Here is a 23556-nt window from a genome sequence, read left to right as displayed (position 1 = left end):
TTCAAAGGTCAATAATTGCACTTTTTTCGCTGCGTGTTGCACTCATTAGCAGTGCTCCACCTTCATCGGCTGACCATGTCACCGGCAACCAGATTGGCAAGCTCTGGGTTTCCCAGGTCAGCAAGCTCAAAATCGATGTTGCAGTGGGCCCTTACGTAACTTGTCTTCCTGCGCTATTCAGGCACCAGGAAATCTAACAATCCCGGTGGACAAAGTGGGGTTGCGCCGTATCCTGGGTGGGCCAACTAGGTTTAATGGGATCTGGTTTCCCTCTTCAGTAGAGCCTCCCAAACCTCCACTTCGGCGCTTTTCTGTTGCGCACGATTAGGTCGAGGTGTTGCGGCAGGCTAAGTCGCACGTACTGGGCTACTGCCTCGGGCCCACGACTCACACCGTCTCCCAGTCTTCAGGCTCGATCAGGACGCAGGCTGAGTCACCCACACCCGCCTGCTGCCTTGGGCCCCGTACACACGTCTCTCTATCGCCAAGCTCCCGGCTAATTAAGGATTATAATCGAGCCGCTTCACATGACCCCGGGCATTTGTTCACCTTGCGCCGCTCACCTCTGGCTTCCTAGTCACCGTCTTGGCCCCCCTCTACCAGAGTGATCGAAGCGGACTAGGCCTTGACCCATTCTCAAAGTCCCATCAAACCTGGACTCTGCTCGCTCCCCCATTTCTTTGCTCAATCGAAGAAGGGGTTCACTTCTCCAGTCAAGCCTCCAGAGCTACCCGTCTCTCCTCTATTGGCAGTGGTCGCTGCGCACAAGATGGCGCCATCTCGCCAAAGCCGCAATGTTGTTTTTTTTGTGTTTTGTTGTCTGGTGTCAGGGATTGTTAATTCCCCGGTCTCAATTCGTCCGACTGACTGACACCCCTCGATCAGGACATCTTTTTGTGGGTTTAGTGTAGATTATGCATCACAGGATTATGGCGAATCGCCTTGTCACTAGCGGGAGCGCCGAAAATCACGTCTATTTGGCCATCTTACCAGGCCACACCCCCCACCATAGGCCCTTTATAAACTGTAAAAGTAGAATGAGGGGCTGCAGTATAGGCAGGGTCTGTACATAGCTTTAGAAGCAGGGTTATCTATTGCAATGTAAACAGTCTTGAATGTATTCCGTTGAATGTAAATTAGTGGGAACTTTCACATTTCCGTTCTGCCCAGGGCCCCAAAAGTCCTAGAACCATCCCTGCATGTACTACAAGTGAGGTTTCTAAAACATTGTCTTAGAAACATTCATCCCCCACAGCGCTAAAGGCGATGTTAATGGTGGACCAAGAAGCAATTCAGTTGTCAAGCCCCATACATGGTACCTACGTCTTTTTTTTGTAATTGGAGCAACATTATAGTAAGCGACAAAATGCCTCACAACAAACATCACATAGTGCAGTGCGTCTATAAGGTTGTTATCTATCCATAAGAAAATTACTACCCACTTTTTCATGTTTTAAGAGTCTACAACAGCACAGACGTGATACTTAAAAGAACTTCATATAAAGTTATATGTCTTCATTTGTAAAATGACCTTTCTGTTTCTGTGTACTTTAACCATCCGTCAGGGTTTATCAAGGCAGCTCCAAGGACGCTTTAAAGTGCTTCCTTTTTATATTTGTTGTGTGAAAAATAAAGGGGAAAAACACTGGTTTTTGATAATTTTTCTAATTTCTATACCAGCCAGGACATTAAAATACCAGACATGCCGGTAGAACAGGCATTTACAATGCAATCGGTCTCGCATTTGCAAGAGTTTGAGCTATTGGCATTGCAAATGACAATTCATTTGATTTGTGTGTTTTGAAAACAGCCTTGTTTATGAGAAGTAAGGCTGACTGTAAAAGAGGCACAGTTACTGCCAGCCTTGCTTCTTGTAAGCAACAACTATAAGTACAAACTGCTTGTTTATGGAAAGCCTGCAGGTTTTCAAAACACATAAATAAAAGGGATTATCATTTACAATGCCAATAGCTCAAACTCTTGCAAATGCAAGACCTATTGCATTTCAAATGCTTGTTTTTTTATACTTCTAAGTCACTCCTAAGGTAGGCCCTAATATCCATTGGACAGGGTACATGGTATTTAAAAAGTAGGATACATGCATTTAAAGTTTTATATGTCCGGGCAGGAGAAAATCTCCAAAGTCACTGTGGCACGGTTGGCTCTCCCAGAGAGAAACATTGGGTTATGTTATATGTTTGGGAGCAGCTAGACAAATTATTCAAGGACTTAATTTTCATAATAATTTAAAATTAAACTAATGGTTAATTTGGATTTTATATCGATAACTATTTTTTAAAAATTACAATTTTAGAAGGTTGTATTATTCCTGTTTTAACCAGATTTTGTCTTTCTGACAGTGTCACCTGTCTGGTGAATGGCTAACCTATGGCAAGATGTGGATTGTTACCAGACAGAGGACAACAAGCTGAGGTGTGGAGGTGTTTCCTTCTTCAGCAGGATGTCCTCCGGGAATGAGCCCAGCCCTTGGTGAGCATCAACAGGTGCCTACACTGGCAGATGCAGCTCACAGTAGGGTCTGCTTCCCTTAGTCTTCCTAGTCAGCTTGGCTCCAAACCAAGTGGTAGGGTGGAGCGCCCCAGAAGGGATTCGGAATGACCACACGGGAGGGTTTGCCCATTATCCCAGCTAATACTCTGGATGGGCACGGGGAGCTCTGACCAGGGGAAGAAGGGTTCTTTGTGCCTTGTTGGATTTCGGTGGAGAAGAGCACAGAGGGATAAGTTTACAGTAAAACACCCAGGAAATGCTGCACAAGTGAGTAGGGTCACCCTGGGAACTTTTAGCCCACGGGTTAGAGAGAGACCAGTAGTTTCCTTTACCCACAGGCTGGCACTGAGCATATATGTGGCTTCACCAGTACCCCTCTCAGAACATACTGACCTCTTAAGATCAGAAGGATCACCCTGCTACCAGAGTCCTGAAGGGAGGCTGGGCCTGCTTGCCTTTAAACCCTGAAGTGACTCCTAGTGCTGACTTCCTGTTTGAGCTACTGGGGAAAAACAAGTATTTAGAAGCTTTTTCCTGCACTGCCAATCTGACCAGTTTCAACTAGACCAGCCCTGGACACTGTTGGTTAGGACGTCCTCCAACAGAGGGCCTGCAGGAAAGTGGTGTCTCCCAGGTTCTGGATCAGTGACTGGAGCTAAAGTGTACTACTGCTCAAACTGCAAAAGCTGGGACTTTGCCACGTTTTGGAAATTTTCCTCCAAACAATTTGAGGAAGACCAGGACCGGCATCAAGCCGAAGCAGTTGAATCGCCGGTCAGATACAACTTGCTGGTTTTCTCCACTGAAGGAGATCTGACTTCCTGAAAAGTTTCTAAGTCTGATCATAGAGGGTTTTCGCAGGACTGACCACTGCAACCCATCAACATCAATCTTGGGAATAGTCTTTGAAGTGGGAACTCACCCCTTCAACAAATAACCCATTTGCCTACAGGAAAGCTTTACTATGCAAGAGCTACGTAATTCTGGTGCATTTACACACTGCTCTTTCATGAAGATTTTAATGTTAAAACATTGGTTTGAAAAAGTTAAAAGTTCACTCAAATACAGAGGAAATTAGTAAACATGAACAACAGTTAAGCAGACTATATACTGATAAATAGCCATGCAAGGTGACACTCATGCACATTTAGAATGTGGGGCTAATAAAAGAATAGGGCTAATTACTATTATTTAAGTTGATAACAAGAGTACACGATTAATGAAGGTTAGTACACAGATGATTCAGCAACTACTTTAAACTCCTTCAAATCTAGTTTGAAGAGCTAAATAAAGAAATCTCACCTGTACAGCTCTCTGAAATTCTTTCCAATGCTTTTCTGGCAAATCGTGAGGCAGACCAAGTAAAAGCTCAACACAGCTCCTGTAAAACCAAAATGTAAGTGTTGAAGTGATAATACCAGAAAAATTAACCCTCAAGGCAATTTTAATAAAATATCAAGGTCACACACTACCTGCACTAAGCAAAAGGTGTATACAATCAAATAAAAAGCAGAGCAACACTGCCAAGCTTTTCAATCAAAATTTAAGGGCAGTCACATCTCCGTTAAGTCAGGTCACTGTGCTTAAAATCGATTAGTGCAAAACTCGGATGGCTGAGAAAAACATACAATTTGTACTTGAGTAAGAAGCAGGGTGGAGATTACGTGGTGTATTCAGTTGAATAATTACCTCTCAGAGATCATGCAATTCAATAAAAATCAATTTAAAGGTATTAAACTATACATAAAATTAAAAGAAACCAGAAAATGTGTTCCTGGGAGCCTATAGCCATTTTCTCTCCAAGTATCTGCTTCTTGGCGAGTTTCATAGATCTGGATAGCTTAGAACATTAAGAGAAGACAACATTTTTGAATCACGTACCATCAGCTGTTCACTGAAAAAAACGTCTTTAAACTTCATTTTCGTGAACTACACAGGGGCCTGAACTTCTATGCAAATCAAGTCCTAGACTGGGTGCGGGGGGAAGCATTGCACAACTTTAAGTAGCTTAGCCAATTCTAACCTGGACTTCCTGCGTACTAGACTTTTTTAGTCAGGATTCTCAGAGTAATCAACATTTTATCAGATTCATCTATGACAGAGGCTGAAGATAGCCTAGTATTTTTTAACATTTTCGCCGGGATCTACAATACTTTAATTATTGACTCTTGTAATTTCTTCAGCCAGAGGTCATTGCCAGTCAATGGTATATGAAATGGCCATTTTAAGAACCAAATGTAGGCATTCTGTCCAAGGGTGCAGTGTTGAGACAGTTTAACATTATTTTTTTAAGTTCTTATACTGATTTTCCTTCCATTCAAAGATTTATTAGGAGGATGTTTATTAATTCAAAGCAGTATCCCATGACCAAAATCTAGGATTTCATTGAACTTACTTAGCTTTTCAATCACAGGATAATCACGGATATTCATAAACATTAAACAGACTTACCACCACATTAACGCTAGACACTGGTGGAATAAAAAGCTAAAAGCACGCAAAACCAGACTGTGCAATGTGAACCGTTGAGGCCTTTGTACAGTGTGAAATATTCACAAGTTCCGGTAAGATCCAGCTAATACAGCAGACGTTGAACAAATTGCAAAACAAGGTGTGAAAAGTTTATGCAAATGGAGGGAAAAATGCCTCTTTAAGAGTCTAGGAGCTTCCTTACCCATGATGCACTCTACTGGCAGTTGCCTTAAAGTCAGCTCTTTTTATGGTGAAATACTATACCCAGTGAGGGAGGTAGGTGGGTGGTTTTAAGACTTCAATGATTGCTACAATGCAGAACTAGGACTGCAAGTAACCTTTTCTTCTGCATCGCAGGAGATTCAGCGATAGTCAAAAATTGAAAAAGAGAAAAGCTAGTTTTATCAACTGATTGATTGATTGGCTTTATTTCGGTAAAAAAAATACCATAAAAGCTTACAGCATTACGTTTTACAATACAAATGCAATCTATTTACACACAATAGATTAAAACAGGAAAATAATTGATTAAAAGGGTTAAAACCAGAATTAAATTGAGAAGGAAAGCCTTCTAGTACGAATCAACCAAGCCCATTTTAAAAATTTTGACACAGCACATACAATCACAGGGGATGTGTCAGTCATTAAAATGCGCATTGCCACTATACACTGGTGGGTGCCTAAGAGTCTACATCATGGTTTTAGCCAGCGAGGCCTCGGTGCACGATAGTCCGGACACTCAAAGAAGATGTGGGCTACAGACTCTACTCGAGTGGAACAGGATGCACAAAAAGGGGAAAGTTGATAAGGCCGCTTCCAGCGGGCGACTACCTCACCTACTGGTAGAATCCCCACTCGAAACTTAAAATACAGGGTGCGGTCAAACGGAATGGAGATAATGTCTAAATAAGGTTCATAGGCCACCACATCCTGGATCCTCACAAAAGCTACAGTAGAGTTGTAATGGCGTGAGTCTAGGTGTAGTTTTGCAGAGACCCAATTCCAATACAACTTTTTAATAGTAGCTTTTGGTGGGGCGGTTTTCAAAGTCCATGCATCAGGTAACCCTATCTCCACCAGTAATTTTTTGACATCCCTCAGCCATTTGATCCTGGACCATCCTGCCATGGCCATAACCTCAGATAGTGCTTCCGCATAGAAAACTAGTTCGGGCACCCGCCATAACCGTGCCCAAAGGAGCAGGGGACGAAGTTGTGCTTGGTCCCTGATAGGTCTGCAACATAAATCCAGTAGCACTGGCACTGTTGGTGTGCTCCAAGGGAGAGCCATCAGATCTTTCAAGAATTTGTTCTCTGATTTGACTAGTGGATCCAGGTTGCAAGTGCCCCACAGCTCCGCCCCGTATAGAGCGGCATTGACCCCTCTGGCTTTATATATTTCCACAACTGGGGCAAGGGGTTTGCTAGTTGAGGAGCGTTGTTTCTTAAGTAAAGTGCCTCCTACCCTTTTGTGGCCCAGTAACATTTTATGGATGTGTGAATTCCGGGAAAGGGAATCATTGAGGCGGATACCCAAGTAGTCAAACTCAGAAACTCTCCAATGGCTCGGAATTCAGAGTCGGAAGTCTGCCAAGTTTCTTAGGGGGGGTTCATAACCAGGAACTTGGTTGTGTCGGTATTAATTACCAGCCCTCTCGACAGACAAAACTCCTGGAAACTATTCAAAAGGCTCTGGAGACCCATAGGGGACTTTGAATTAAGAAGGGTGTCATCTGCAAAAAGCAGTGTGGGGATCCGTTTACCCGCCAAGGAGGGAGCGTCCGAGGGATTTCTAAGCAGATGTTCAACCACGCCGTTTACATAAAGTGAAAACAGGGTGGGCGCTAGGACACATCCCTGTCGGACGCCCCTTCCCACGGGGATCCTTTCTGTTTTTTCACCCTTCGTACCCCAACGCACCTGTGCAAAATTGCCATCATGTAGTTTGACCAATAGGGAAAGAATGTACGTGGGCAGCCCTAAGTCTAGCAAAACCTTCCATAACTTCTCCCTAGGAACCAGGTCGAAGGCAGTCTTTAGGTCTATAAAGGCCAAATGTAGACTGCCCCCTCCCAGCACCCCCACCATCCAGTGGAGAAGGGTCAATCTGAAAGCTTGCTCGATGGTCCCAGTGCCAGAGCGGAACCCAGCTTGGAGGTCCGACAAGATGTTATTGTCGTCCATCCACTGGAGAAATTTTCTCAGGATCACCTTCCCTGACACTTTTTGGGAGGAGTCAATAAGACTTATTGGCCTGTAGTTGGCAGGGTTGTCGCGACACCCCTTCTTGAATATCGGGACAACCTCTGCCACCTTCCAGGATTCGGGAACGGGCGCACCTTCACTAATGACATTTAACAGTGATGATACAAGCTTCCCCCACTCCCTGGGACTTGCCCGTAGTAGATCTCCCGGTATCCCGTCAGGCCCTGCAGCTTTCAAAGGCACCAGTGTCTTGATTACATCCTCCACCTCTCTACCAGTAAAGGGAACGTACTCTAATCCCGTTAGGCAAACACCCAATAAAGGAGCAGTCTTGGTAAGTGGCTTGATTGCAACATAGAGGGATGAGAAGTGATTGAACCAGCTCAGGGCAGGGATGTTGCACGTTATCAATGTGCTTTCCGGCCAATCCCTAGATCTTATAAGGTTCCAGAAGGCTCTAGCATCCCTTTCCAAACTTGCTTTCCTCAAATCCGTCCAGAATTTGTCCTCCCATTCTCTCTTCGCTGCAAGCACAGTCTGCGAATAGTTTTTCCTTGCCAATCTTATATCGGCCAAGGACTTGCTCTTCACAGCGCCAATCAAGGAGTTTTTCATCTCCCTACATTTTTTCGTGTACCAGCCATGTGGGTTCGGCCTGATTTTACGCTTATTAACACAAGAGGCCTTACTTGGAAGATGGAAAAGTTCACTCAGGGGCTTGGTGGTAGCACCAAAATGCGCTGAAACTTCCTCAGGATGTAAGGTTGGTACACCTAACTTGGACTGAACAGTAGCCAGGAGTGTTGAAATGGATAGGACTTTCTCTTTGTCCATAATAAGATTACTCAATTTTAGGCGCCTACCGCAATTTGAGGGATGAAGCTCCTGGTGGGCAAGCGTTGAAAGGGACGTATGAACCCCCGAGTTCTCCGTCCAATAAATGACGAAGAGCAAGGGAGAGTGGGTTGTGGTCTCTACACTGCCAATGACCTCACATATTACATAACTCATGAAATGGTCAGTAACATCACTTATGACATCACTAATGACATCTCAAATGATATTTCTGATTACATCATCCAGTGACTATATTTCAAAGATATATTCTTAGGTACCGCATAAGTTACAGGGCTCGAAAAATCAAATCACCCGCTCGCTATGGCGAGCCAGATTTATTCCGAATGAGCAATTTTTTTTAATTTTTTTTGGTGCAAGACATTTATTGAGTACTGTCAAGGATACACAGCGTCATGCCAACAACCCGGAGGCTGGCCGCTATCTGTGCACAACAGGATGATCAAAGACATAATAAAGCTAGTGCACTCATCGCTGTACAGACATCATATCAACATAGTGACAAGTACATACTCAACATGACCGGATCAGTTTGTCTCGCTTTTTTCATTTTTGTTAACTGTAACATGTGCGGTATCCCAATCACCAGAGGGAGGGGCTTGTGCGCCAGCCTGGCGGCAGACCTAAAGCGATGGGCGGCGTAGTGGGTGCAGGACATACAGCGGGAGTCACACCAAGGCCGGAATAATGTGTCTCGTCACAAGAGATGACCAGATGAATCATCGCCTCTGAGGTATAGGGCAGCGAGCAGGCGGGGTAGTATTTTGGGAGCAGGAGTGAGTCACAATCAATGATGCGGGGGGGGTAGGGGGGGGAGGGGAAACCAGGACTGCAGCTACTGAGACCACACTAGACTAGCTCGATTTCCCCCCCCCCCCCCGGAATAGGGAGCAACACAGCAACATCCCAGCATCTCAACCTCAATTACTGGCATCCTCTGCGGATTCCGCTATTAAGTAACAGTGCAGCGGGGCCCATATGTCAGTGGGTCTGGAGGTGGACGGCAGCAATTCGGAGTAAGTATGCAATTGTTCTTGGCAATATACCATGTCTCGTATCCAATCCTTGAATTTGGGTGCTCTTCCCCTCCCCCACCTACAGGCCACCCTGCGTTTGGCTAATAGCATGGCCAGTGCCACATATTTGCGATGGGCCGCCTGGAGTTGTTCAGCATAGCCCAGTAATGCCACCATCGGGGATGGATCCACCGTCATGTGTATCATTTTGGAGATTGCCTGAAAAACCTGATCCCAATGGTGGCATACCGGAGCACATCCCCATGCAAGGTGGAGGAAATCAGCCCCTGGAGCCCCACATCTGTCACAAGTGTCAGTAGATCTCAGCTGGAATCTATGTAAGCGTGCCGGTGTGTGATACAATCTGTGTACGAGTTTATAATGAATGATCCTATATCTACTGTTAGAAGATATGCGCTCAGTTTGTTGTAAACAGAATTCCCACTGCCTATCAGTAAGGGTCATGGCCAATTCCTGTTCCCACTTTTTCCTGGCAGGCAAATGTGTAGTTCATGTTTGCACGGACCGATTTATACAGTGTGGACACTAGTTTGTTGGGATTATCGTGTAGTAGTAGGTTCTGCAGTGGGAGAAGTACAGGAGGTTCGTGCGGGAAGTCAGGTGTAACTGCCTGTAACCCGTGTCGGACTCTAATATAGTAAAATGTTTCTAGTGGTGTCTGCTGTATGCCTTCATAAAGCTGGTCTTTGGTACGAAAGGTGCCATCACGGTACAAGTCCCCCCATGTACGAACGTGTATTTTCGTCAACAATTTTTGAAAGCCTGCTTCCTGTAAAAGCGGCAGCTGCGGGTGATAAGTCAAGGGCAATAGTGGGGCATATAGTAGTTGCAAATCGAGTCTCAAAGTGATATTGTTCCACGCAGTCACAGTGCTAAGTACTGTGTTTGGGGTCTTATCCTTACCTTCCACCGGGGAGTAGTCAAGTCATAAAATTTGTATAGCGCACTACATACCCAGAGGGTTTCAAGGCGCTTAGGAGGAGGAGGATTATTTGTCAAATATCCACGTTTTAAGCTGCTTTCTGAACGCTAGGTGGTTCTGGGTGAGGCGGAGGTAAGCGGGGAGTGAGTTCCATGTTTTAGCAGCCAGGTAAGAAAAGGATCTGCCTCCCATGGTGGTCTTGTTGATGCGAGGTACAGTGGCGAGGGCTTGGTCGGAAGAGCGTAGTTGGCGGGAGGGGGTGTAGAAGGACAGTCGAGAGTTGAGGCAGCCTGGTCCGATGTCGTAAAGTGATTTGTGTGCGTGGGTGAGCAGTCGGAAAGTGATCCTCTTATTGACGGGTAGCCAGTGGAGGTCTTTAAGGTGACCAGAGATGTGTTCGTTGCGTGGGATGTCTAGTATGAGCCTGGCTGAGGCGTTTTGGATTCGTTGGAGTTTCTTCTGGAGTTTAGCGGTGGTACCTGCGTAGAGGGTGTTTCCGTAGTCCAGTCGGCTCGTGACCAGGGCGTGGGTGACTGTTTTCCTAGTTTCGGAGGGGATCCAGCGAAATGTTTTTCTGAGCATGCGAAGAATGTTGAAGCAGGAAGAGGATACGGCGTTGACTTGTTTGTTCATTGAGAGTGAAGAGTCCAGAATGACGCCAAGGTTCCGTGCGTGGTCTGTCGGGATGGGTGCTTTTCCGAGGGCTTCCGGCCACCAGGAGTCGTCCCAAGCAGAGGGGGATGTGCCTAGGATGAGGACTTCTGTTTTGTCTGAGTTCAGTTTCAGACGGCTTTGTTTCATCCATTCGGCGACTTCTTTCATTCCTTCGTGCAGGTTAGCTTTGGCGGCGCCGGGGTCATTGGTGAGGGAAAGGATCAGTTGAGTGTCGTCCGCGTAAGAGATGATGTTGAGGTTGTGTTGGCGTGCGATGGCCGCGAGGGGGCTCATGTATACGTTGAAGAGGGTGGGACTGAGTGAGGATCCTTGAGGTACGCCGCAGATGACTTCAGAGGCCTCGGACTTGAATGGAGGAAGGCGGACTCTCTGGGTTCTACCGGTGAGGAACGAGGTGATCCATTCCAGTGCTTTTCCTTGGATTCCGATGTTATTGAGGCGTTGTAGAAGGGTGCTGTGGCAGACTGTATCGAATGCTGCAGAGAGGTCGAGGAGGATGAGGGCGACTGTGTCTCCATTGTCCAGTAGAGTTCGAATGTCATCTGTTGCTGCGATGAGGGCGGTCTCGGTACTATGTTTTGCTCGGAAGCCAGATTGTGAGGGGTCGAGGGATTTGTTGGCTTCGAGGAAGGCGGCGAGCTGGTTGTTGACGGCTTTCTCGATGATTTTGGCCGGGAATGGAAGAAGCGAGATGGGGCGGTAATTTTTGAGTTCGGTGGGGTCCGCTGTTGGTTTTTTCAGAAGGGCGGTGAGTTCAGCGTGTTTCCAGTCTTCAGGGAAGGTAGCGGAGTTGAAGGAGCAGTTGATGACGTCTCGGAGGTGCGGTGCTATGACGGAGTCTGCTTTGTTTTTTTTTTTTATTTTTTTATTATTATTTTTTTTTTTTTGTCCTCATTTGCCACTTAATCGATCCAGGGGCCTTCCTCCGCGGGACCCAGTAGCCTTTTTAAGGTACCGTCAATTTTCCCTGGAAGGCGGTCTGGTGTCAAAGCTGAGAAATATAGCCCCACACGATCTAGCTCCAATATCCACCCAAAATGGGCTGATCGTCCAATTTAACTATGGCATGGGGCGCCTCCCGTTGGACATGGAGACAGAGGCTTAATCATTGGACCCGGGGGGGAAAAAAAAAAAAAAAAAAAAAAAAAAACACCCCGGGGTCCTAACTGTTCCGACTCCACTCAATTAAGAAGTTCCAAAATCTCACAGTACGGGGGTTACATGTTCTGGCCAGATCTGTTTTTGATGTGATGTAAAGTGAAGACAACCACTCTGCATGGGTTGGTGGGTTGATGTTAACCCAATTTTTGCATATTTGTCTTCTAGCTAATAATATGGCGTAGTATAGGAACTCTCTTTCTAATCCTTTGATATTGTCACTCAGTCCAAATATTACCAAGGACCATGAGAGGGGGACAGAGATTTTGAGGATTGAATCCAGCGATATCTTTACTTCCTGCCAGAAAATAGTAACATTCGGGCATTCCCAGAACATATGTAGATCTGAGGCAGCTGGCAGGGAACATTTACTGCAGCATTTCCCCGGTTGAAACTTAGAAAGCCTTTTGGGGGAATAGTATGCCCGATGTAATGTAAACAGTTGATTGCGCCTCAGCCAGGCTGGTTTTATAATCTTATAAAGAAGCGTAAAGGACTCAATCCATTTCCCTTCTGCTTGGGGTTCACCCTCTCCACCCCATAGCTTTGTCGGAAGATTAAGCTCGTCCTCTTTTTCTTCCAAGATACTCCAATAATGTGCAGCAACCTCCTTTCCCTTGTGTGATTTTTCCATTAGATTCTTCTCTAATAAACTGTCTCCTCCAAATTTGGTATTTTTAGTTGTTTGAAAACGAAGCCAGCTTAAAAGCTGACTATAGACAAACCAAGCTAATGGTGAGGTTGCCTTGTCTGAGAATATTTCCCAATCAATAAGAGAGCCATCTTCTACTAATTCTCCCCATCTTGTAATTCCTGCTTCTTGTAGGACTGTTTTTATTGTCTGTATGGAATTCGATGAAAGCCCAGGAAAGTCCCATATCGGTGCATAGTCAGAGAAGTATGCTATCCCCGCCTTCGATTTAATTTGAGACCATTCTTTTATGGAGCAGTATAGTGTCTTCAATCTAACTTTTTTAAAGAACCTTTGATGCCCGAATTTAAATAGAAATCCGTCCGATGGAAGGTCTGAACCCAATAGCATGGCTTTGAACAAGTTACCGTTAGAGTTGTCTAATGGGGACTTTAATAGCATCCTGGAATGGGTCAGATGAAAGGCCCACCCATAGTATTCCAGATCTGGCAGAGCAAGGCCTCCTTTTTCCCTTCTCCTTCTCAGTTTCTTCCACGCCAACCTGGATGATTTGTAACACCAAACAAATGAATTTATGTTTTGTTGGGATGTTTTTAATTTGTTCGTGTCAAATAATAAAGGAATTGTATTGAAGAGAAAAGTGTATTTCGGGAGGATAGACATTTTTACTAAGCTAGTCCTTCCATAGATGGTGAGAGGTAAAAATGACCAGGACTTCATTAATATTTTCGCTTCGTGTGAAACGCGGTCTAGATTGTTCTGAGCCAACACGTTAGGATCTTTGGTGATTCTTATACCCAGGTAGCGCATTGAAGATTTTAAGGGAAGCTGAATATTGTCGATGTTCCAAGCCATTATCTCCGTCTTCCCTGCGTTAATTTCATAGCCTGAGTGTTTCCCAAATTCCTCTGCGCTATGGATTACCCTAGGGAAGGCCCGTGTCGGGTCTGTAGTGTAAATAAGAATGTCATCAGCATACATCCCGACTTTCTTTTCCCACCCTGAGAATGAAAAGGGAGGGATATTAGGATTTTCTCGTATGGAGTGAGCAAAAGGTTCCAGATAAATGTTAAATAGTAGGGGGGAAAGAGGGCACCCCTGTCTCGTTCCTCTTGAAATTTGGAAGGGATTTGTGCATGTTCCGTTTATTATCAAACTTGCCTTAGGGTTTTTGTACAATAGGCCTATCGTTCTACGGAATTTAGGTCCTATTTTAAACTTTGCCATAGCGGCATGTAAGTAGGACCAGTTTACTCTATCGAATGCTTTTGTTGCATCGAGAGTCATAATTGCAAGAGGTAAAGCAAATGTTGAGGCAATGTCTATGGCTCCAACTAGATCGTATGTTAAGTCGGCAAGTTGTCGGCCTCTTATAAACCCCTTTTGGTCCTGATGTATGATACCTCCAATCTCGCTACCTAAACGAGCGGCCAAAATTGACGAAAAGATCTTATAGTCGTTGTTTAGGAGCGAGATTGGACGATATGAACCACAGTCTGTTGGATCTTTATCTGGTTTTAGGATTAAGGCAATATTTGCTTCTCCCCAGGATCTAGGTGGTGTCTCTCCTTTTAATAATATATCATTAAATAGATTTGTCATTATCGGGGTAAGTGTGGAGTTAAGGACCCGATATACTTCACCCGGAATCCCATCCGGTCCTGTGGCTTTTCCCTGTTTTAACTTCTTGATGGTATTTTCAACTTCCCCCTGGGTTATCTCCCTGTCTAGATTCTCGCTCTGTTGCTCTTTTAGCTCTTGAAGATCTAACTTTTCCAGCCAATTATTTCTTTCCTCGATGTTATCAGTATTATCAATTATTTCATCAGTATAAATTTTTTGAAAGAAGGTGCTAAAGGCTTCACCAATCGCTATATCAGTTTTTCTGGTATTTAATTCTCCACCCACTCTAATTTCTTTTATGTGTTTCCTAACCTGTTCAGCTTTTATTTTCCAGGCTAATATCTTTCCTGCTGACTCACCGTATTCAAAGTGGGAGAGTTTACTAGCCTGCCAACGTTTATTAATTCTCTCCTGTAATAATGTGTCTAATTTGTCCTTTAGCTCTTTTTTCTTATCTGAGTTGGTGTAAGGTACTTGATCCATTAAATCCAGTTTTGTCAGATCTTGCTCTATCGACCTTAATTCCTCTCTATACTTCTTTTTCCTGTAAGAAGCCCTATTAGTAATGCATCCCCTTATATATGCTTTCCACGTCTCCCACACACTAACCAATGGGGCCGAGTCTAAATTCAACTCTAAGAAGGCAGTGGTCTCAGATGTAAGATAAACCCTTTCCAGTTCCTCTAATAAGAGAGTACGATCGAAGGACCATGAGGCAAAGCTGTGTTCGCGGTCTACTGTTAGCGAGAAAATGATAGCAGAGTGATCTGATAAGTGCGATGGTAGATATGTGATACTCCTTATCAAATCTTTTAGAGAGAAGCTAAATAAGGCATAATCAATTCGGGATTTATGCCTATACTTATGGTTATGATAAGAGAACCCCAATGTTTTCCCAGCTCTCTGTCTCCAGAAGTCTTCAACTCCCAAATTAGACATACAGTGCAATAATGTTTCTCTAGATTTGTTATGACTTATTGCCCTAGAACTGTGGGATTTATCTAACTTAGGATCTAATATCAAATTAAAATCACCCGACCATATTATAGGATTAGTGATGTTTATCAGATGGTTTTGTATAGTGTTTATATAAGTGGGGTCATCTTGGTTAGGTCCATAGTACACTACTAGGGTAAATCTCCTAAGATCTAGCTGGACATTGGCTATTATCCATCTCCCGTTTGGATCTGCCTTGAAATCTTCAATCTGGGCTTTAGCGCCTTTTTTAAAGATAATAGCTAACCCACGGATGCTAGCGTTGTGATCCGTGGTAACAAATTTATCGACCCATCTTAATTTATTTAAAATATCTGAAATTTCTTTTTTATTTAAGTGTGTCTCCTGGATCGTTATAATCTGCGCGGGCGAATCTCTGAGATACTGCATGATTATATGTCTTCTCCCTCGTACGCGCAGACCGTTTACGTTCCAGGAGAGGAAATCAATGTCTCTCATTTCTCTCTAGCGTTCCCTTGCCTCTCTTTACTCATTCCCCCTTTAATAGTTTTTGGTTTTCTCTTTGCTCGACCTTCTAGTATCTCTCCTTCATTGGTTTGGATCTTGACCATTCTTATACTATATTCCCTATATACCCTGGAATCGATAGATATCCGTTTTTTGAAGTTTTGGTCTTGAGGACTTTTTTGTGCTTTTTTCCCCACTACCTCCCCCCTCCCTCCCCTGGAAAACCCCTCCCTACTTACTCTGGCCTGATGGCTGGCCAGCTTTTCGCCCCCGACATACTCCTGCCTGGAGCCCCAATTGTCACGGGTACCAGTCAATCGATCCTTTGATCATATTGGAAGATATACAAAAGCGAGAGGAGGAAGACACTTCCCCTTTATTATTATTTTTTTTTTTTTTTTTTTTTATTATTTTTTTTTTTTTATTATTTTTTTTTTATTTTATAAAGTTGTGTACTAATCTGAGTGCCTCCCCTTTTTATTTTCATTTGGCTGATATGCGTACTCTTTCTATGTATGTATATTGATAGATACACACACACACATATCCATATACCCACACACCTATACACATATATATATATATATATATATATATACACACATATTTATTTTATTTATGTATTTATGTATATATGTTTTTTTTTTTTTGTTTTTTTTTTAGTATTTTTTTTTTTTTTTTTTTTTTGGTGCGGGGGACCCCAATGCTATTTATTTATTTATGTGAGAATCTTATTTATCTAGGTGTGTGGGAAAATTCGCTGATGGAGACTAACAATTCGTCTGCCTCAAGAGGTGTCTTGATATTATACATTTTGTTGTTAAACATGATTTTTAAGAAGGCAGGGAATCACATCTGCGCAGTAGCTCCCAAGGCTCTAAATTTTTCTATACGTTGGCCTAGCTCCCACTGTCTATCCAAAGTAGTTTTAGATAGATCAGATCTTACTTCAAAGGAAAAATCTGAGGCCTGCAGGGTTTTAGCCTTGAGTGCTAAGGTTAGAATCGTTTCCTTGTTTCTGTATGTCAAGAAGTTTACTAGAATCTTCCTAGGTTTAGGTCTACTTGGATTTAAGCGGAACGGATCTCGATGAACTCTTTGTATGTCAGTCTCCAAGTCTGCTTCTGACATCTCTAATTTCAGCGAGTTCTTAAGCAAGGTCACCACGTATTTTTTAAGATCACTCCCCTCTTTTCCTTCCGGGACTTTTAAAATCCTGAGGTTGTTCCTTCTTGAATAATTCTCTAAGGACTCTACTCTATCCTTTACTGCTTCTCCCTCCCTTCTCATGGTCACCATTTTCTTTTCAGCATGATCTAATCTTGCTTTGAGGCCCTCTACCGTTGTCTCTAGGCATCCTGTCCTTTCAGAAAGTCCATCTACTTTGGATTCCAAATTTTCACACATGACCCGGATTTCCGATTGGTTTTGCCTAGATTCCGCAAAGCAAGCTTTTGACTCTTCAAAGCCAGATTTAATTTCCTTGCTCATATTGAGAAGTATGCGCTGTATTGTATCATCGCTGTCATCACTACCCTCCTTCCCCTCGCCTAGATTTTGGGCCGGGTTGCTTTGTTTGTCCGTCTTTTCTCCACCTGCTGAGTTTGCGTTCAAGGGCAGTGTCTCTGGCGTCTGGATACCATTCAGCTTTCCGTCATCATCATTGCCCTGATCTTCGCCCTGATCTGAAGTTTCTGCCTTTTTATTGGTCTCTATCAAGAGCCCCGTACTAGATATGACTGATGAGACAGAATTTTTTGTTATGATAGACATTTCTGATGCTACAGGCCGGGGCAGTTGTTCCTGGTTAAGGTTTAGAATCTGGGGTAGGACCTTAAAATAAGAATTCAAAGAGGGTGTAACTCTTGTACCCCTGGGTTTTTTAAAGCTGTCTTCAGACTGGGGTATCTCCTTCTCTGCTATTGTTTTATTAGTACATTTGGACGCAATCCTCCCCTTGGCCCCCAGGGTCTTATTGCCTGATATTTGTAGTGCATCTACTTCAGACCCTATTTCTGTTTCTGACTCTGTCTCAAGACCAGCTTCTTTTTCGAAAACTTTCACTGAGTTTAAGCCCAGCTGCAAACTATTTTCACACTCCTCGAGATCAAGATCCTTTTGCCTGCCCTTCCCCTTCCCCTTTGCCTTCCGCTTCCCCAGGTTGTCGCTAGTTGAGCCTTTCTTCTCACCGGTTACCTTCTTCTGTTTAGATGGAATTTTTCTGATATTCTGACGTGCGACTGCGTTGGAGAGGGCTTGTAGTCTATTCTTAACAATATTGTTGGAATCAGGAGAAAAGGCTCTTATCGGGATTCCCTCATGACTTGTCGTTTGATGCTGTGCTTTTGTGTTTGGCGCCCAGTTATTAAAAGAGTATTCTCCTGCCAGTTCAGTTTTATTTTCTGAGGCACTGCCAAAGCAGGGGGGTAGATTATTAGCCCCCGTCTGCAGCTCTACCACATCCCCCTCTACCAAGTAGTCCCGCTTACCAGACCTTGTTACTGAAGTTGTGGCTGAAGTTAAAGCTGCACCTTTCGTGTAAAGAACTGCCCTCCTGCTCCTTCGCAGCTCCACGGCTGCCTCGCTCCAGCGAGAGGGAGCAGGAGAAAAAAAGTGCCCCCAGCACATCGGCCGTTAGACCACTCCTCAATGCTACAGATAGCTGCCGAGGATGATTTTCCCCCTGCAGCCAGCGCCAGTTCACGAAAGACGAAGAAGAAACCAGAAAGGCAGAAACACAGCTCCCCCGAGGCACTCCCAGTGGCTACAGATGGGCGGGGTGGTGCCGAGCCGAGCACTCGCAGGTGTGCTCAGAGTTCGTTCGGTCCCAGTCAGCAGCTGCAGGCACAGAGACCGAGCGCCAGGGAAACCTCAATCGGCTCAGCTCGCTCCAGCAGGGGCGGCATCAAGCACTCGCCGAGCGCCCAGAATCAACTCTGCTTCCCTGCCGAGCCGGGCTCCAAACAACAGCCACGAGCACCGAGACCGGGCGGCGGGTGCTTCACGTGTGCCCGGGATGGGGATCCTCCGCAAACGGCTCACTCCCCTCCGGCATGCATGGCCTCCCACTCAGGTAGGATCGTCCGCCTCATTGGAGGCTCTAAAGCGCTTTTCTGACCTCCAGGCAGGAGCCTCTGTCGGGACGTGCGGTCCGCATTAGCAAGCGGCCGCCATGTTTTCCATCTGTGCACTACCTTGTGATTCAGTCATCGCAAACACTATCCGACGGAGTCTGCTTTGTTGAAGATGTGGTGAGGGCATGGGTCTGTGGGGGATCCTGAGTGGATGGAGTTCATCAGGCGGATGGTGTCCTCAGTGGAGATTGGTTTCCAGTCGATAAGGGTGTTCACGGGGGGAGGATGGATAGCAGACGGTAGGGTGGGTTGGTTGTCAAAGCTGTTGTGGATGTCTGCAATCTTGTTGTGGAAAAAAGAGGCTAGGGAGTCGCAGAGGGTTTGAGAGGGGGTGATGTCGTTGGAGTTGGCCGAGGGATTGGAAAATTCCTTGACGATGTTGAAAAGTTCCTTGCTGTTGTGAGCGTTGTTGTCGAGTCGATCCTTGAGTGCTGCTTTCTTGGCTTTTCGGATTAGTTGGTGGTGAGTGCGGGTGGCGTTTTTGAAGGCGTCCTTGGTGCTGGTGGTTGGGTCTTTTTTCCAGGCCTTTTCAAGGGAGCGGCAGAGTTTCTTGGACTTCTTGAGATCATCGTTGAACCATGAGGCCTTCTTGCTGCCAGGTTTGTTTTGATGTTTTTTCAGAGGTGCTAAGGTGTCAGCGGTGTTGGATAACCATAGGGTGAGATTAGCGGCGGCTTCGTTGGCGTTGGAGGAGGGGGCTGGGGTGTGTTGAAGGAGCGATGCGGAGATTTGGTCCGTGGTGATTTTGTTCCAGTTCCTTTTCAAGGTAGGTTGGAGGTGGATGCTGGGTTTTGGTTTGTTGTAGGTGAAGTGAACGCATCTGTGGTCAGTCCAGATGAGGTCCGTAGTGTGGCTGAAGGAGACATGGTTGCTGGAGGTGAAGATGGGGTCGAGTGTGTGACCTGCGATGTGGGTGGGGGAAGTGACCAGTTGTTTAAGTCCGAGGTTGGTGAGGTTGTCCACGAGGGTGGCGGTGTTGCGGTCGTTGATCTTATCGAAGTGAAAGTTGAGGTCTCCCAGAAGGATGTATTCTTTGGAGGGGAGCGCGTGTGGAGTGATGAAGTCCGTGATGTCTTCACTGAATTTTGCGCGGGGTCCTGGTGGCCTGTAAAGGAGGGTGCCTCTGAGTGTGGTCTTGGGGTCGATGTGGATCTGGAAGTGAAGGTGTTCGGAATTGGCGAGGTTGGCGTCAGAGCTGGTTGAGATGCGGATAGATTTCTTATGGACTATAGCGATTCCTCCTCCTGTGTGGCTGGTGCGGTCCTTGCGTGTGATCTTATATTCATCAGGGATGGCAATGGTGATGTCTGGTGCTGAGGAAGCATTCATCCATGTTTCCGTAAGGAAGGCGATGTCCGGAGAGATGGTGTCTAGTAGGTTCCATAGGTCGATGGCGTGCCTGTGGACTGATCGGGTGTTGAGAAGGATACAATGTAGGTGGTTGGGGTCGGGTATCTGTGGTGAGGTTGTAGCGGAGATGTTGTCGGTGACGATGAATTTGCAGGAGTAGCAGAAGAAAGGTCCATGGGTGTGTCCAGGAGCGGCTTGGACGCAGTTGGGAGCGCGACCAGGGTTAAGGGCTAGGAGGGTGGCGGCATCGTAGGTAATGCGGGAGGGCTGGGCAGCGCGAGGGGCAGGGTTCTGGCGCTGGGCGCGGTCCAGGCGCGGACGGGCGTAGACGGGCTTACCTTTGGCGCACCGTGGGGGTGTCCGAAGCGCGTGGACGCTGCGCGTGGAGGCATTGGCCATAAATGGATGGTGGAGGGGGCGGAGCGTGGGAGGGTCAGCAGCTGGGAGGCGGTAGCGGGGAGGAGGGGCAGGGAAAACAACAACAGCAAACAAGATGGAGGTCAGAGGGGAGGCGAGGCAGGGGCAGTAGGTCGCCAGCGAAAATTAATACAATAATGCACGTTGCTGCCAGGTGGGCCAATACAGTTAAATGCAGTGCAGGGCGGGCGGCGCTACAATCACATGCGCTGAGAGCTGTGAGATTATAAAAACACTGCGCAAATTGGTGAAATGCAGGCGAGCAGATTTTAAACACAGCGCAAATTAGTCTAATGCAGGCGATACCACTAAATTACAGAATGCAGGCGATACCGTGAAGTTGATTCAGCAGTGCGATCCCCAGGAAGATAGCAGCAGTACAGGGAGAGGAGCAAGGAGGGAGCAACCGGTCAGGAGCGAGTCCGGGAGGTCACAGGGGCTGAAAGGACGAGGTAGGCTCTGTGAACGTGGGTGGGAGGGTCAGCAGCTGGGAGGCGGTAGCGGGGAGGAGGGGCAGGGAAAACAACAACAGCAAACAAGATGGAGGTCGAAGGGGAGGCGAGGCAGGGGCAGTAGGTCGCCAGCGAAAATTAATACAATAATGCACGTTGCTGCCAGGTGGGCCGATACAGTTAAATGCAGTGCAGGGCGGGCGGCGCTACAATCACATGCGCTGAGAGCTGTGAGATTATAAAAACACTGCGCAAATTGGTGAAATGCAGGCGAGCAGATTTTAAACACAGCGCAAATTAGTCTAATGCAGGCGATACCACTAAATTACAGAATGCAGGCGATACCGTGAAGTTGATTCAGCAGTGCGATCCCCAGGAAGATAGCAGCAGTACAGGGAGAGGAGCAAGGAGGGAGCAACCGGTCAGGAGCGAGTCCGGGCGGTCACAGGGGCTGAAAGGACGAGGTAGGCTCTGTGAACGTGGGTGGGAGGGTCAGCAGCTGGGAGGCGGTAGCGGGGAGGAGGGGCAGGGAAAACAACAACAGCAAACAAGATGGAGGTCAGAGGGGAGGCGAGGCAGGGGCAGTAGGTCGCCAGCGAAAATTAATACAATAATGCACGTTGCTGCCAGGTGGGCCAATACAGTTAAATGCAGTGCAGGGCGGGCGGCGCTACAATCACATGCGCTGAGAGCTGTGAGATTATAAAAACACTGCGCAAATTGGTGAAATGCAGGCGAGCAGATTTTAAACACAGCGCAAATTAGTCTAATGCAGGCGATACCACTAAATTACAGAATGCAGGCGATACCGTGAAGTTGATTCAGAAGTGCGATCCCCAGGAAGATAGCAGCAGTACAGGGAGAGGAGCAAGGAGGGAGCAACCGGTCAGGAGCGAGTCCGGGCGGTCACAGGGGCTGAAAGGACGAGGTAGGCTCTGTGAACGTGGGTGGGAGGGTCAGCAGCTGGGAGGCGGTAGCGGGGAGGAGGGGCAGGGAAAACAACAACAGCAAACAAGATGGAGGTCAGAGGGGAGGCGAGGCAGGGGCAGTAGGTCGCCAGCGAAAATTAATACAATAATGCACGTTGCTGCCAGGTGGGCCAATACAGTTAAATGCAGTGCAGGGCGGGCGGCGCTACAATCACATGCGCTGAGAGCTGTGAGATTATAAAAACACTGCGCAAATTGGTGAAATGCAGGCGAGCAGATTTTAAACACAGCGCAAATTAGTCTAATGCAGGCGATACCACTAAATTACAGAATGCAGGCGATACCGTGAAGTTGATTCAGCAGTGCGATCCCCAGGAAGATAGCAGCAGTACAGGGAGAGGAGCAAGGAGGGAGCAACCGGTCAGGAGCGAGTCCGGGCGGTCACAGGGGCTGAAAGGACGAGGTAGGCTCTGTGAACGTGGGTGGGAGGGTCAGCAGCTGGGAGGCGGTAGCGGGGAGGAGGGGCAGGGAAAACAACAACAGCAAACAAGATGGAGGTCAGAGGGGAGGCGAGGCAGGGGCAGTAGGTCGCCAGCGAAAATTAATACAATAATGCACGTTGCTGCCAGGTGGGCCAATACAGTTAAATGCAGTGCAGGGCGGGCGGCGCTACAATCACATGCGCTGAGAGCTGTGAGATTATAAAAACACTGCGCAAATTGGTAAAATGCAGGCGAGCAGATTTTAAACAGCGCAAATTAGTCTAATGCAGGCGATACCACTAAATTACAGAATGCAGGCGATACCGTGAAGTTGATTCAGCAGTGCGATCCCCAGGAAGATAGCAGCAGTACAGGGAGAGGAGCAAGGAGGGAGCAACCGGTCAGGAGCGAGTCCGGGCGGTCACAGGGGCTGAAAGGACGAGGTAGGCTCTGTGAACGTGGGTGGGAGGGTCAGCAGCTGGGAGGCGGTAGCGGGGAGGAGGGGCAGGGAAAACAACAACAGCAAACAAGATGGAGGTCAGAGGGGAGGCGAGGCAGGGGCAGTAGGTCGCCAGCGAAAATTAATACAATAATGCACGTTGCTGCCAGGTGGGCCAATACAGTTAAATGCAGTGCAGGGCGGGCGGCGCTACAATCACATGCGCTGAGAGCTGTGAGATTATAAAAACACTGCGCAAATTGGTGAAATGCAGGCGAGCAGATTTTAAACAGCGCAAATTAGTCTAATGCAGGCGATACCACTAAATTACAGAATGCAGGCGATACCGTGAAGTTGATTCAGCAGTGCGATCCCCAGGAAGATAGCAGCAGTACAGGGAGAGGAGCAAGGAGGGAGCAACCGGTCAGGAGCGAGTCCGGGCGGTCACAGGGGCTGAAAGGACGAGGTAGGCTCTGTGAACGTGGGTGGGAGGGTCAGCAGCTGGGAGGCGGTAGCGGGGAGGAGGGGCAGGGAAAACAACAACAGCAAACAAGATGGAGGTCAGAGGGGAGGCGAGGCAGGGGCAGTAGGTCGCCAGCGAAAATTAATACAATAATGCACGTTGCTGCCAGGTGGGCCAATACAGTTAAATGCAGTGCAGGGCGGGCGGCGCTACAATCACATGCGCTGAGAGCTGTGAGATTATAAAAACACTGCGCAAATTGGTGAAATGCAGGCGAGCAGATTTTAAACACAGCGCAAATTAGTCTAATGCAGGCG

At 46.6% G+C, this 23556-nt stretch overlaps 1 protein-coding gene across 2 annotated transcripts in view; it reads right to left on the bottom strand.

The window, feature by feature from the left end:
• ZNF292 (zinc finger protein 292) overlaps positions 1 to 23556 on the bottom strand; it is a 635852-nt gene that overhangs the window by 378341 nt on the left and 233955 nt on the right. For both annotated transcript variants that reach the window (XM_086926593.1, XM_086926594.1), the window contains one exon: positions 3814 to 3892. In XM_086926593.1, the coding sequence (XP_086782719.1) occupies positions 3814 to 3892 (79 nt within the window). The remainder of the gene's footprint in view (positions 1 to 3813; positions 3893 to 23556) is intronic.

Source organism: Lissotriton vulgaris, chromosome 6, assembly GCF_964263255.1.
Source record: "Lissotriton vulgaris chromosome 6, aLisVul1.2, whole genome shotgun sequence".
NCBI classification, from domain to species: Eukaryota; Metazoa; Chordata; class Amphibia; order Caudata; family Salamandridae; genus Lissotriton; species Lissotriton vulgaris.
This window is presented reverse-complemented; position numbering and strand designations above follow the sequence as displayed.